Source organism: Heloderma suspectum, chromosome 16, assembly GCF_057233095.1.
Source record: "Heloderma suspectum isolate Gila_16-S chromosome 16, 16-S_ref, whole genome shotgun sequence".
Lineage (NCBI taxonomy): Eukaryota > Metazoa > Chordata > Lepidosauria > Squamata > Helodermatidae > Heloderma > Heloderma suspectum.
The window spans coordinates 15,505,297-15,520,069 of record NC_139473.1 but is presented as its reverse complement, the minus strand read 5'-3'; the positions used below and the strand labels follow the sequence as shown (position 1 = coordinate 15,520,069).

Below are 14,773 nucleotides of genomic sequence, written 5' to 3'. Positions count from 1 at the left end.
TGAGGAATGTCACCAAACCAACAAAAGGCACACCTCCTCAACAAACCTGAATAAAGTACGTGCTGTGAACCACCCAGAGAGCTTTGGCTGTGGGGTGGTATAGAAATGAAATAAATACATTAAAATAATCCATAATTTTCACCAACGTTTGAAAGAAATATATGATATGTTGTTGAAGTAAAAAGTACCGATGTGTCCATTTTCAGCACTTTTTACCTTGCTGTACCTGTGGCAATTTTTATCAGATTGCTTTGAAGTTTTGCACAACTGTAGATGCCGTTGGGTCGATTGCGGGTGCCAAATTTCACATTATTTGCTAAATGGGTGTCATTTTTATAAGCTGTAGAATTTTGAGGCTTACAATGGTGGAAGCATTTTTTTTTTTGAGACTCACCTTAACTAATGGGGCACTCTTGTGTCCTCTTAATATACAGCAGCTCCCTTCACTCTTGGAGTGCTACTTTAATGCAGGGATGGTCAAACTCACCCACTGTGGATGGCCAAACTCAGCTGCCGCACACACCACTCACTGGACCCCTGCTTCCCTCCTGGCCCTGTTCAGCACGCGATGCAAGCCGCCAGACAGTCCACAGGCGAGCAGTGCACGGCGTCCCATTTACCCATGAGCTGCCATTTTGCGGGAAACCGTGGGGAAGCTTTTTATGTCAATGGCCATTTTGCACAAAATGGCAGCTGTAAATAGCACCATTTACGCAAAATTGCAGGCGTACACGGCACTATCTGCGGTTGCTGTTTTGCGCAAAATGACCATTGATGTAAAACTCTTACCCACGGCTTTCTGGAAAATGGCGACTCATGGGTAAGCAGGGATCCCCAAGCTTGCCCGACTTGGGGCACGCCGAGTTGGGCAAGCACAGGGATCTGCAGACTGGCATCTGGGGAGCCGAGCAGGAGGATATATGCCAGACTCCACCTCCTTCCTGGACTTCCGCGGCATCCTTACTTTAGTGTTTTAAAATGGAGGCCATGGTAAGTGTCCATATGGCAAGTGCATACATCTGCTGAGTGAAAAGCGAAGTCAGTGCCAGCTCATGAAATCCTTGGGCAGCTGCCCAGGACCCCACCTCATCTCTCTCTCTCTCTCTCTCTCCATCCACCCTGGCATGGAACTCCTAGCAGCACCAGGTGTCTGGATCTAGCCACCATTTTAAATTTCCCACAATGCCCCGATGGAGCATCACTCTGGAGACTTGTGGGAAATTAAACAGGTAGCTAGGTGCAGACACCTGGGGGGTGCAAACATCTGAGAGCTTTTCTTGCAGCTGGGTAAGCCCAACAGGGCCCACTGTTAGAAGAGGGGCCCACCACAGGACACTTTCCCCAGGGCACCCTCATACCTGGAATAAACCTGATGATGGCTGAACACCTCTCAGCTCCAACTGGAATTTGGCTCAGCAAACTGAGCGACTTTTAAAAAATTATTTAGTTTTCTTTCCGAGTCCAGTTTCGGAACTTAGACCTCTTTACGCTCTTGGCTGCAGTTCCTTGAATTGGGAGGCATGGGAAAACTACAAGTTCCATGCACCCCAGTGGGAAATGATACTGTTGAGCGTGTCCAGGCCTGTTAAAAGTGAAGCCCTGTCTCTCTAGTGAGCCTTCCCTTCTGCCACTTCTCTCCCCCCGCCCTATTCACAAGACTGTTTGCTTGGGAACGGGGGTGGGGTTTGACAGAGCCGGCCCAAGACATTTTGCTGCCTGAGGCAAAGAACAAGATGGCGTCTCCTCCCATTCCATGTTAAAATCCAGTTGGAATGGCAGATGAATCTGTCTTCAGCACTGATGATGGGACAGTGTCCTCCAATGCACCTGAAGGCAGCAGGCTAACTGACCCGGTGCAGAGCAGGCTGGGTGGTGCTCAGTTCTCTGCTCCTAACACATTGCTGCCGCCTCCTAGCGTTGGCTGCCTGAAGCAACTGCTTCACTCTGTTTAATGCTAGGGCTGGCCCAGGGGGTTGAGCTGACAGGGTGGTCAAGTCAAGCCTGAAATGGGAAGAATCTCACAATGGCTCACAATGTAGCCTGGAATTCTAACCTCCATTTCCAAATTCTTCTCCAGTGTTATTTTTGCTCCTGGAAGAACCTGCTTCTCCCAGGGTCAGTTGTGTATCACACACCCTCTCGAAAAAGCACCCCAGGGGCTTTGGGTTTGGGTCAAAAGAAGAGGCACACAGTACCAAGAAGCCTCTCAGGGGCAGAGATTGCAGAAGTCCATACATGAATTTTCTTAGAGAAGCCGAGAGGGGATAGTTGCAAGAGTGAAGAGAAAGGCATAGGAAAACTCGAGGGTCTTGCAGGCCCCTCCAGCCCTACTAGTCTATGATTCTTTGAAGCTGAACAGCCACCTGTCAGGGATGCTTTGATCTGGACTCCTGCACTGAGCAGGGGGTTGGACTCAAGGGTCTTGCAGGCCCCTTCCAACCCTACTAGTCTATGATTCTATGAAGCTGGACAGCCACCTGTCAGGGATGCCTTGACCTGGACTCCTGCATTGAGCAGGGGGTTGGACCTGATGGTCTTGTAGGCCCTTTCCAACCCTACGAGTCTATTTATTCATTTTATTTATTTATTTCATTTCTATACCACCCAATGTCAGGAGCGCCCTAGCTGCCTCTTGCAGTCCCCAACAATAGCCAACTCAGGACACGGACGATGAGGAATTTTTTCCGAGACTTTATTCCTTTATGACTCTTTCAGAATACTAATCACTAGTGCCAAAGCAAGGAACAGCACTGGGGAAAGATATCAGAGTAGCCTAAGCTCCAGGTAAGGCAGTTGGTCCCCGTTTGAAGGAGAACCACGGGATGACCCTGAACTTATGGGCTAGGGAGAGATCCTCCCTCTTTCCCTTGGGTCCTCGGGACGTGACCGTTGTTTGCGCGCCAAACGGGCGCTACGCCTCCTTTCCGCGCCCTCCATCTGTCGCTGCTCCCTGCGTCTGCGCCGAGTGTCCAGCAAGCCCCCCTCCAGCGCTCTCTCACTGCCAGGGTCACTATCTCTCCCAGGAATGCTGGCAGGAGGAATCTCTGCCAGCTGCTGTGCTTGTGAGAGATGAGCGAGCTCCTCTCCCACAGATTGCTGTTCCTCCTCAGAATCAGAACTGCTCTGGGGCTCTATGGGCTCAGTTTCCACCTTGACACCCAATAGCTGAAGCTCTCTGATTCTATGAAGCTGGACAACCACCTGTCAGGGATGCTTTGACCTGGACTCCTGCATTGAGCGGGGGGTTGGACTCGAGGGTCTTGCAGGCCCCTTCCAACCCTACTATCCTATGATTCTACAATTCTATGCATCTCTCCCCTCCACCCCCACCCCCCTGAAGGCATAGTGCAATGCTGACGACCCGGGGTGAGCAATGCCAGTCTTAGTGCTTGCCAAACCCAGGGATGAGCACCCCGCTTGTGTTGACTGTGGGCATGAAACCAGTTGCAAGAATGGATCCTGTTCCCTGAACAAGCTCAGAATGAAGTAGGAGGTTCTGGTTGATCTCATCTTGGGTCGCGGGACGTACGACAGCACATTTCACACGTTCAGCGTTGGGTTTCTGCGTGTGTTTGCCATTGTTCCGAGGGCTGTCTTGAAAGCTGTCTCTCGGTTCTCTTGCAGGGTTGGCATTTTCACGTGTTCCGTTTTGTTTGGACGGCTTTCCCTGCCTTTTCAGACCTTGTGCGCCTTTCTTGTTTCCTGTTTGTGAACTGCCTTTCTTTGTCTTGTACACCAAAGAAGATAACAACATTGCAGTCTTCTCTCGTTCTCTCTCTCTCTCTCTCTCTCCCTCCCTCCCTCTCCCTCTTTTATTCCCGTTTTCTACTTTCCCTTTTTTTTTCTTCCTCTGTATTCTTCCTGACGCGTGACCAGACTCAGACGCAGCTGGAGCACGCCCGAATACGGGAGCTCGAACAGAGCCTCCTGTTTGAGAAGACGCAGGCTGAAAAGCTTCTCAAAGAATTGGAGGACGCCCGGGTAATCCACCCCTAACCTCTCCCCACCACCCCACCCCAACCGTCCCATCCATCCTGCCCTGCCCCATGCTGGTCAATGCCTGCGGATCAAATTGCTTTTACCGGCTGCATCAGTGACACCAACAAATCCTTGTTGCTGTTGTTGTTTTCAAAAAGGGGTTTGGAGGCTGAGCTTTCATTCTTTCATTTTAACCTTTTCTTTTGCAAATCCCCCTCCCCGCTCCGCTCCTCCTTCTGGAAGTGCTTAACACCTTGCAATTTTACCTTCTCTGTGTCTGTGGGAAAAGCCGCTCTTTTCGCTTCTGCTCTCCGGCTTCTCATGCAACATGATCCAGTTTGGACTGGAGCAATTTTGTCATTCACCATCCAATTTAACAAATCAGTAACCAATCATCGGCTGAATACAGGGGGCCGTTTACCCTGTGGAGCGTATGCAGCAATCTGGGCAAGTGGCTGTATTTGTTATTGTTCTACCTGGGGGAGAGATGAGTTTTGTTTTTCCTTTTGGTCATACAGCCTCACCCAGTCAGAAAGCAGGGAGGTGGTAAATCCTTTCTCCTACTTGTCTGCCACGCCCTGCCCGCTGGCTCACCAAGCGGTTTTATGCATGCTGTGGCAAATGTGCTATGTGGTAAATGGCAGTCTGTATTCGTCCATCTTCATTGCAGGGCCCCCGGGAATTCTGCATCAGAACCAAATTCCATAATTGTGGGTCCAGAGTTTTGGAGCGCAATGTCAAATGAGCTGATGTTGACTTAAAATCTGCTCTGTTCTGTTCAGTTTTATTGCGTTGACAACCAGTCATTTGCAAAACAGTCCATAAAACTAAAACATATCTGACTAAAATACAGGCACTGGTTACATCCGGAAAAACAATAACCCTTAAAATTTAATATTTAAAACCTAAGGCCAAACCGTCTTGGCTTGTCTTCCATTGAACTGTACACAATTTGGGCATTTGAATTCAAATTCCCTTGTCTCACTTTCAGAGCAGAATTAATATATTTTGCCGTTCTAAAAGCAGCATAATAATCTGATCCATTCAATAACATAAGCACCTTATCCCTTGATGTTTCCAACCTCTTCTTCTTCAGGAGTGGAAAAATATATTTGAGTCTCAAGTCATCATATTTAGCACACTCTAGCAGAAAATGAATTCGATCTTCTACTGTCTTGCAACCAAACGTTTGCAAGACTTAAATATTCAAAGGGAAGGTGCTGGATACTGGGATGTCATTCGATGCCCCCCCATTGTCCCCATGAAGCCTTCCAAGGAGAGGGAGAGAAGGAAAGGCCTGATCCACCCCCAGATGGGCACAGTAGATACGCACGTCTCTGGGGACATCGTGGTGCTTCTCAATAATACACCCGGCACTGAAAGCAGCCAAGAGGCCTTGGGGAAAACTCAAGACACCTTGGCCCTTTTGGGAGGCTCGCTTTGAAGTCTGACTATTCTACCGAGACTCGAAAATGGATCCAGAAAAAACAACAGGAACCCCTGCCCCCCAATGCTCACCCAATGTCCAGACCCAGGTATTCTGGAATTTGGTGTCAAACCTGGATGCTGAATTTTCATGCCTGATGCTTAATCCCACACTCCGGCAGTAGAGAAGCGTGTTGTCTGTGCACGGTCCCCAGATGCCACAAGTTTGTGGAATCCTGTAACTGCTTTAAAGGGAGAGGAATCGAGCACTGGAGGTACTGTTATGGGGAGAGTATTAGTAGGGCCAACACCAGGGCCGGGCCAAGACATTTTGCTGCCTGAGGCAGATCAGCAAATAGTGCCCCCCCCACCAAGGGAAGATGCACAGGACGTACAGCCAAGCATGTTGTCTGAGCACGTGAGGCAGAAAATCCTACAAGCACCTATCCTCATCTCTAGCAGTAGAAACACAATATTCACAAACTGAATAGCTAACCATTTGCTGCCTTTTTAAATCTGCTGCCCGAGGCGGCAGCTGCCTCACTCTGCCTCATGGAAGGGCCTTGCATTGCGGGCAAGCATTGCGGGGAGGCGGGGGGAGAGCAGCAGGGTAACACTGGCCTTGTGTCTGGAGGCATAACTGAGGGTGTAGGAAGAATGGTTGTCTTCTGTCTGACTATTCTCAGTCCCTTTTTCAGCTTCAAGAGGGTAGCGTTGGGAGTCGGGGCTGGCTCCAGAGGGTGGCAGGGTTAGTTGCCTTTCCTAAAACCCCAAGATTAGCAGAGGGTCCACCTCTGGCATCCAAGCCCCCCCTCCCAATCCTCGAGCCTTCCCTCTTGGGAGTGTCTCTGCCCCCTAGTCCTCAACAGCCTCTGAGGATAAGTCATTGGAACCAGAATCTGGCCATAGCTACCCAATTTTCGCTTCTGCCATCTGGGGCAGTAATAGGAATACATGACAAAGCGATGCTGCACTGTCCAATTCTTGCTTCCTCTTCTTTTTCTTTCTGTATACTGCAGCAGAAGGGTGGCCACTAATGCATCAGCAAGCGAAAAGGAGAAAAGAGGGCACCGATTTGCATAAAACCTTCCTTTGCTACTGGAGATGAATAGATGCGAATTTAGAAATAATTGCTATAATTTTCATAGAAATGCAATACATCTCACTATAGACTATGCCCAGGTGGCCTGTCTGCTCGTTCAGTCTGGAATCCGGGGGCTCACCGTGGGTGGGAAAGTTCAGGGTTCCTGCTGCTCTCCCTTCTTATGTCTTCATCCTTCAACCAGAGGTAGACCCGGCAGCCCTTAAATAGTGGACACCTTCAAGTCGAGGACTTTCCTCTGTAAAGCAGGACATGTAGCCACCCTGAACAGCAGCATTATGGTTTTGACATTTCCCAAATGGGAACGATGGGGGCGCTCACATTATGGGATATAGGGCTGGCAGAGTTCAACAACCATTCTTCATAGCGCAGCATAAGAACATAAGAAGAGCCCTGCTGGATCAGACCAAGGGTCCATCTAGTCCAGCATTCTGGCCACACAGTGGACAACCAGCATAAAGCCATCAGGACTAGTAGCCACTGATAGCCTTCTCCTCGAGGAATTTGCCTAACCCCCTTTGAAAGCCAACCAAATGGGTGGCCATCACTACGTCTCGTGGGATCGAATTCCATAGTTTGACTCTGCGCTGTGTGAAGAAGCCCTTCCTTTGATCTGTCCTGAATCTCCCCCAGTCAGTTTCATGGGATGACCCCCTCTGGTTCTGGTATTAAGAGGGAGGGAGAAAAATGTCTCCCTACCTGCATTCTCCACACCGTGCATCATTTTGCACACTTCTATCATGTCTTCCCTCCCTAGCCGTTTTTCCAAGCTAAACAATCCCAGCCGTTGCAACCTTCCCTCATAGGGAAGCACCGATTCAGACACTCCGCAGGGCTGGGTTTTGCCCTCTTTGGGTTCTGCAGAATGTGAGACTCTAAAGCTTATGACTCTTAGATGCTACATGGAGTTCTTTCTGCCTTTTTCTTGTGCATTTGTCCATTTATTGATTTCTTTGTTTAAATCATCCTGGCGATGCTGTGAGTTTGGCCCCCATGAAAAGACAGTATCCTTACATGTGAATGGTTTGTTTGTTTTTAGCATCACAGGACTGGTGTGCTCGTAAGCCGTTTCTGGGAAGGGGAAGGCTTTTATCCAAGCATGCTTCCAGAGGAGGGTTTTATCGTGCAGTATCCTGCCTTATTCACGGAATTTTATATGGGTGTGTGTGTGTTTCCAGATGACATCTGTCTGGAAGCACTCTAAGAAGAGGGAGGAAGTTTTGCTGTTCCTCATTTTTAGGCAGGTACAAGATGGGTGGTGTCACCAGTGAAATCATAGTCATTTAGAAATAAACAGATATATTCCTAAACTGCCCGATCAACAGGAATCTGTGAAATCTGCAGTAAAACAATTTCCATCCAAATTATGCATTCTGAATTAATTATGCACACTGAGTGGATTATTTATTAATTTGGAGTGATCAACCAGCACGCCACTTTTATAGAGTAGCAACAAAACAAATCCCTGCCCCAAAGAGCTTACAATCTAAACCCACATTTCCTTCTCGAATAATTCTGTTTCGGCTTGCTGCAAGGCAAGACGCTACATGCCGCAGTAAAGAATCTTGCTCATTTCTCACAAGCCTTCCTGAGATTTCACTAGATTTTGGCTACGCGCGGTAAAAGTAGAAAACTTTAGTAGAAAACACCCCATAGGTGCCAGAAACCTCTGTTGCTTTTGCTAATTACAGCTGAAATTAGCTGTAACTCATGGTGCAGTGTAGATGAGACAAGTCACTTGTGAGTTGGGTGCATTAGACATTGTGAAAGTAACCCATAAATGGCACAGTTTAGGAAAGAGGTTTGCGTTCCAGAATCCTATCCTAGTCTTGGCCCAGAAACTAGATGTGGAAATTTACTATGTAGCTGCTGTTAACATACCAGAAAATGGCAAAGTGTATTCTTCTGCTTCATGGTAAGCCCAGCATTACTGTCCTCCCACTGGGGTTCAAAAATCCAGGGCAGTGCTCTCTGTGTGTGTGTGTGTGTGTGTGTGTGTGTATAGATCAGCCTTCCCCAATCTGGCGCCATCCATATGTGTAGTCCGACACCTCTGGAGGGCTCCAGAGAAGGGAAAACTGATGTAAATGTTTGTGTGTCAGTGGTTGGGTTGGGACAATTGCATCAGGGGAAGAAGCCATCATTGCTCCCCCCCCATGCATGCTGCATGCATGACCACCATTTGCATAGCCCCCCGTGATGTAGCATGGGTTGGCGTGTGGCCTGAACCAGGCGTGGCTTTGTACCAACCCTAAAACATCTACTGCACATCATGGGTTTTAGGGTGGGTATGAAGCCACCCCCAATGCGCCATATGCCTGGTTCGGACGACACACCAACCCGCACTGTGTCGTGGGGGATTATGCGGATGGCGGCTGCGCGTGCGGCATGTGCCAGGGTGGGGAGAAGAAGCCACAATGGCTTCTTCCCCCGTTGCAATCGTCCGAGCCCATTCAGTGCCTCTGGAGACTGTGTCGGGACTCAGGAGCAACCTTCAGGCGCTAAAGGGAATAAGAATGTCCAACATCGATTCTTGCCATCGGCAGGCAGTATGAAGCTTTTGGATTGGTCAGGCCCAGTTTAAATACTGGGAGCCTGTCCCTCTGCTCTTGCCTGGTCAACAGGATCTTCTACCTGCTGTATTCCAAGCTCCCGGCTCCAGACTTCACGGTGGCTCAAATCACCCCTCTCACCGAATCCTGAGTTGAAGAAGACCCATTCTGAGTCTGGATTTGGGTACAGCTGCCCATGGCCTCAGCCTGGCTGTGACAGGGGGATTGTAATGCTGGGTTTACTCAGTGGCTGGGGGTTGCAGCCCCTTCCAGCTGAGACATCTACTATGTGGCACCTTCCTAAAAGTCAACAGTGTTGTTTGACAGCCATCTCTCTTCCACTCTGGGCTTGGAAGAATCTAGGGGCTTCTTCACATGGGGCTTTTTATCCTGCAGTTTACCGGGGCTTCTGCTTCCAGATCCTCTGCGGGATTAAGATCGGCTCCTTTACACAGGCTAACATGGGCTGTTTTTTCAGGGCTGTCCTTCTTGGCAAGTTCCTGGCAGCCTCTTCACCACCTCCTCAGAATTTGCTGCCTCTCTTTGCTTGGTCTCAGAATTGGGGGGCGGGGGAGAAAATGCTGAAAGAGTGGATGCTTTTCCAGAATTTGCTATGCTTTTTCTTTTTCTCCTCATCCTGCTGACTCTACTGGGGTAGCAGAGAGGGCACCCCAATTTACCTAGTCAGAGAGGACCACCCAGAATATGCAACATCAACTCCATATTATATATTTATCCTGCCATTTATCCTGCAGTTCTTCCAAAGAGCTTAGAGCAACATACATGTCTCCTTCCATTGTAGAACAACCCCGCAAGGTAGTTTAGGCAGAGGAGAGAGAGGAGGGGTGGGGGAGATTAGCCCAGAGTATCTTCCCTTCTTCCATGAAGGAGTAGCTTATCATATGAAGTCAACCTATATTTATCTTATGGCGCTGTGGTTATAGCGGAACTGCACCATGTCACATGGCCATTAAAGTGGATTTACATTTAAATACTGAATTATCTCTGATCTTTTAAAAAGCGGATGAAAGTCAGAAAGCACGGGAGAGGCCCTGGAGGTTGACGACATCATGTAAAGGACCCGCAAACCTCTGTGAGTGACCAATCACAAACGTAGGATAAAAGCCTTGTGTGAAGGAGCCCTAGGTCTATTTTCCAAACAAGTGTGCCTATTGGGGGAGCCTATGCAGTGGGATGTAAGAGCTTTCTTCAAATCCCTGAGGGACTATCGCCTAGAAGAGGGCAAAGATGTGTTCTCTGCTGTCTCAGAGGACAGGACGGGATCTACGGGGCTTAAATTCCAGCAGGGAAGGTTACGGTTGAATACAAGGAGTAATTTCTTCACTGTAAGAGCAGTTTGGCAATGGAACCAACACTCTTGGGGAGCTGGCTGGGGGATGCTGGGAGTTGTAGTCCAACACAGCTGGAGGGCACCAGGTTGGGGACGTTTGCCCTTCCAGAACCCTTCCAACTCTCTGATTCTATGTCCAAATGTTTAAAACCACCGATGGATTTGAGAGAGTTGCTTGGACACGTCCTCTTATTTGAACAGGCAGCGTTGGTCAGCCTTCCTGCCTCTGAACACGCTGGCCTCCCACTTCCTCCCATTTCCTTTTGCCATGATTTGTAAGCCAAACACGCTGCACCCCATAAGCTGTGCCCCATAAGCTAGACCGCTGCTTCCAAGCCCATCATTAAACATTAACCATGGTCAGCAATTCGCTTTTACATCAAGCATCCTTCTTTACTTATTCCCTTTAATTTTGTTGTTGTTATTGCTAATGACTTCTTCTAACTGGTTTCCATAAATTGGTTTTGCTTTTGTTTTAAAAAGTCCATTTCTTTTTACACCAGGGTAAGTCATGTTACAGTCAAGTTGTGTCTATTTATTTATTACCTGTTGCCGAGGGTACAAATACCTCATGAAGTAAACAAGAAAGTGCATGTTTTATTCACTGTATGAGGCAGAAAGCTGGCAATTTTTTACTTCGCTTGTGCTTCCAACAACTGCTGTGCAACAAGTTTTTGATGCTCCCATTTTACAGATGGTGAAAGCTGAGGCTGAGAGAGGGATTTTCCAAAGGACGCACACGCGCACAGAGTGTTTGATGCATAGACTCTTATGATGATACATGAGAAGGCAATGTTTACAGATGGGGCAGACTATGGCCAAATATCACCAAAGAGAGGCAGCATGGCGTAGTGGCTAGAGTGTTGGACTGGGAGCTGGGAGATCCGGGTTCTAGTCCCCACTTGGCCATGGAAGCTCACTGGGTGCCTTTGGGCCAGTCACAGACTCTCAGCCCTGCCTACCTCACAGGATTGTTGTTGGGAGGATAAAATGGAGAGGAGGAGGAAGATGTCAGCTGCCTTGGGTTCCTTGCAAGAGGAAAAAAGGCAGGATATAAATGCAAAAAATAAGTACATAAAAAAAAAATCCATATACCATTTTTGTGTGCCAGCTTTCAAAGTTCTGTTGCACTCCACCATCGCACCAAGGTCTAGCTTGTACACGCAGCTGAATGGAGCAAAAAAACCCTGACGGGGTAGTGTGGACTATACCATTTCAGACTGCAGGGAGAAAGATTTTAGCCCAGCGGTACTAGTTTTCTACTTGCGGGGAGTCGTATACATATGAGCACCTCCCAAGCTGTGATTTCCACCTGCTGTCTGAAGTGGCACATGCGATCATACCTTTTCACAGCGCAGCCATCTCATTCCCAAGAAACCAGAACATGCGGTGTGGCTTGCAGACAGAGGCTGCCTTTCCACCGATTTTACAGGGGGACTTTGAAGCACCATTGGAAGAGGAGGGATTGCCTCAAATGGGGGCCCCTGTAATTTCTCCCATAGAATTCCCATGGGGAAAAATGAATTGCCAAGCTGTGCATGCGTGTGCAACATTGAGGTGGCATGCTTCCACCTGCAGTCACAGATATGGGCATTTCATTGCTCATAATAAGTAGGACCTGTGACAAAATGTTGCAGCGTGGAGTGCTCCTGTTCAGCATTCCACTCAAGGAGCTGGGATATTCCATTCCATTTCCTCCACTGCCCTTCCCAGTTCACGGGATTTGCCCACTGAGCGAGCTTGGTCCTTGCTGGGTTGTTTTCTTCTATTAAAAAAATATTGTAATTCTGCAAACCTTGGTGGTCCCCTGAGCCTGCTGGCATATTCCCTCTTATGCCTTGGACGGTGCTGTTTTGGCAACGTAAAGATTCAAATTCAGATAATGAGTTTGCTATTAATATATAGGCTGGATTAGAATAGTATCTTTTAAAAAGAAACCATGATATTTCTAGGTAAAGGATCCTTTCTGCAGAGAAGACAGCAAGATGCAAATTTGGGCTCAGCTATCAGTGAACTACCTAGTTACAAAGAAATACTTGGTGGAAAATTTACCCTGGTGCAAAAAAGAAAGCAGGGGGCAGGGAGGGGAATCATATTTCAGAGAGGGATTTCTGCTTACGTTACGTTAAGTGCTTGAAAGTTGCCTTCTGCCTACTAAGAGCCTTTTCACACATTATGGAGCAGGAAACTCTGTTGAGTGTATACTCAGCTACTGAGTGTATACTCGATTGCCATTGAGGGTATACTCAGCAGGGAATTCAGTGCCACTCCCTGACCTGTGTGATGTTCATGTTCATATTTTGTTGTGTTCACACTTTGCACTGGTAGATGTACACTTAAAATATCTAGGGTGCACACTAAACAAATGAACAAACAAACCCCACAATGTGTGAAGAGGCCCTAGAAATTACAGGTGTGGACAACCTCTGGCACTCCAGATGTTGTTGGACTCTAAGCCCCAGCCAGCATGATCAATGATCGGGGATGTTTGGTACTGTAGTCCCACAACATCTTGAGGGCGATAGTTTGCCCACCTGAGAGGAGTTGATCAGTATGGAAATGCAAGAACTGACTTTGTGTATGTGTGTGTGTGCGTGTGTTTTATCATAAATTTTCCCAGTTGACCACGGTTGCAGAGAAGTCAAGAATTCTTCAACTAGAGGAAGAACTGACCTTAAGGCGAAGTGAGGTGGAGGAACTCCAGCAGTGTTTAAAGAATTGTCATCAGCCAGAGTCTTTGGATCATGGCCTCGGTCTGCAGACGGAAGCTCTCCGCCTACGCGACCAGCTGCTTTCAGCCAACAAGGAGCACCAGAAAGAGAGCATCCAGATGAAGGAGAAGTATGAGAGAACGTTGAAGAAGCACCAGCAAGAGGCTGAGAAGTTGAAAACTCTAAACGAGAAATACTCCCAAGAAATCGTGGACCTCAAGCATAAAGTCCAGCAGGCCACCAATGAGAACATGGGGTTAATGGACAACTGGAAGTCCAAGCTGGACACGTTGGCCTCTGATCATCAGAAATCTCTGGAGGATCTCAGGGCTACCTTGAACACAGGCCCCGATACCCAACATAAGGAGATAGTGGAGCTGAAAGCTGTGGTGGAAAGTATCAAGATGGAACACCAGCTGGAGCTGGAGAACCTGAAAGCCAAGCATGACATTGAGACGGCTGTTCACATCAAAGAGAAGGAAAGCCTGAAGCTGAAGGTGCAAGAAGCCAAGGACGAGGTGGAAGAAAGCAACAACAACTGGAAGATGCAGCTGGAAACCAAAGCCAACCAGCACCTAGTTGAACTTCAGGACCTAAAGGATAAGTGTCGGGATGCGGACCTCCGAGTGCACGAGCTGGAGAAGCTGCACAGCGACTACAAAGATCAGGCGCAAGCCATCGCTTTCTTGAAAGAGCAGATCTCTCTGGCTGAGAAGAAGATGCTGGACTATGAGACGCTGCAGAAAACGGAGGCCCAGAGTAAACAAGAGATCCAGCGGTTGCAGGAGAAAGTCCTTGTGTTAGAGAATAAGCTACAGTCTACAGAGCCTCTCCACCCGTCCCAACATGCCAACGTATGTGTTTGAGTTAATTGGTCTGTGTCTTTGACCAGCAGCTAATTTTTAGCTGGAACCTGTTAAGGTTTCCTTACATCCCCCCCCCCCCTGTTTTTTAACTCGTGGATGTCTTTACCCAGAAGTAACACATACTTGAGCAGCTTTAAGCTGCTAGCAAGGTCAGCTTCTCCAAAACTGCCCCTGCCAAGCTGTTGGGACCATGTGGACACCTCCCAAATGAAACACAAGCCATGGGGTGCAAGAATTGCTCCATGGCCTGCAACCATCTTAATTGCCCCAGCTGAGACTCTGGGTTCCTCTTGGTTTATTAGATGTGTTTGTTCGTTTGTTTGTTTAATACAGTGCCATCAGTGTATATGACTTTTTATGGAGTTACATAGGAAAAACAAGATAGGTCCCTGCCCCCAGGGATCTAACAGTCTATTTTAGACTATAGGAGAAAACAAGGGAAGGAAGTAGATAAGAGGGCAGCTGGGATGGTTACACATACTTAAAGCTTGGTTAGAGCTGGGAGCGAGGATTAAGGGGGAAATGCCAGACGTCATGCAAAAAAAAAGAGGTGGGATTTGAAGGAAGGGGGAGAGGGAGTCCCACGTTCTGTGTTTGGGGAGAGAACCCCACACATAGGGGGCAGCCAGGGAAATGGGTAGAGTTGCTTAGGGGTGCAGGGGGTGGTAAAGTCAGAGGAGTGGGGGTTGTGAGTAGAGTGATGATGAAATGCAAGTGCCAAGACATAAGGTGTAGGGAAGGCGATGGAGAACTTTAAAAGAAAGAGGACATGGAGTTTGTGCAGTTGC

At 48.2% G+C, this 14,773-nt stretch overlaps 1 protein-coding gene across 4 annotated transcripts in view; it reads left to right on the top strand.

The window, feature by feature from the left end:
• CLIP2 (CAP-Gly domain containing linker protein 2) overlaps positions 1–14,773 on the top strand; it is a 139,774-nt gene that overhangs the window by 98,278 nt on the left and 26,723 nt on the right. For all 4 annotated transcript variants that reach the window (XM_084823300.1, XM_084823297.1, XM_084823298.1 and 1 more), the window contains exon 9: positions 13,029–13,973. In XM_084823300.1, coding sequence (XP_084679426.1) covers positions 13,029–13,973 — 945 coding nt within the window. The remainder of the gene's footprint in view (positions 1–13,028; positions 13,974–14,773) is intronic.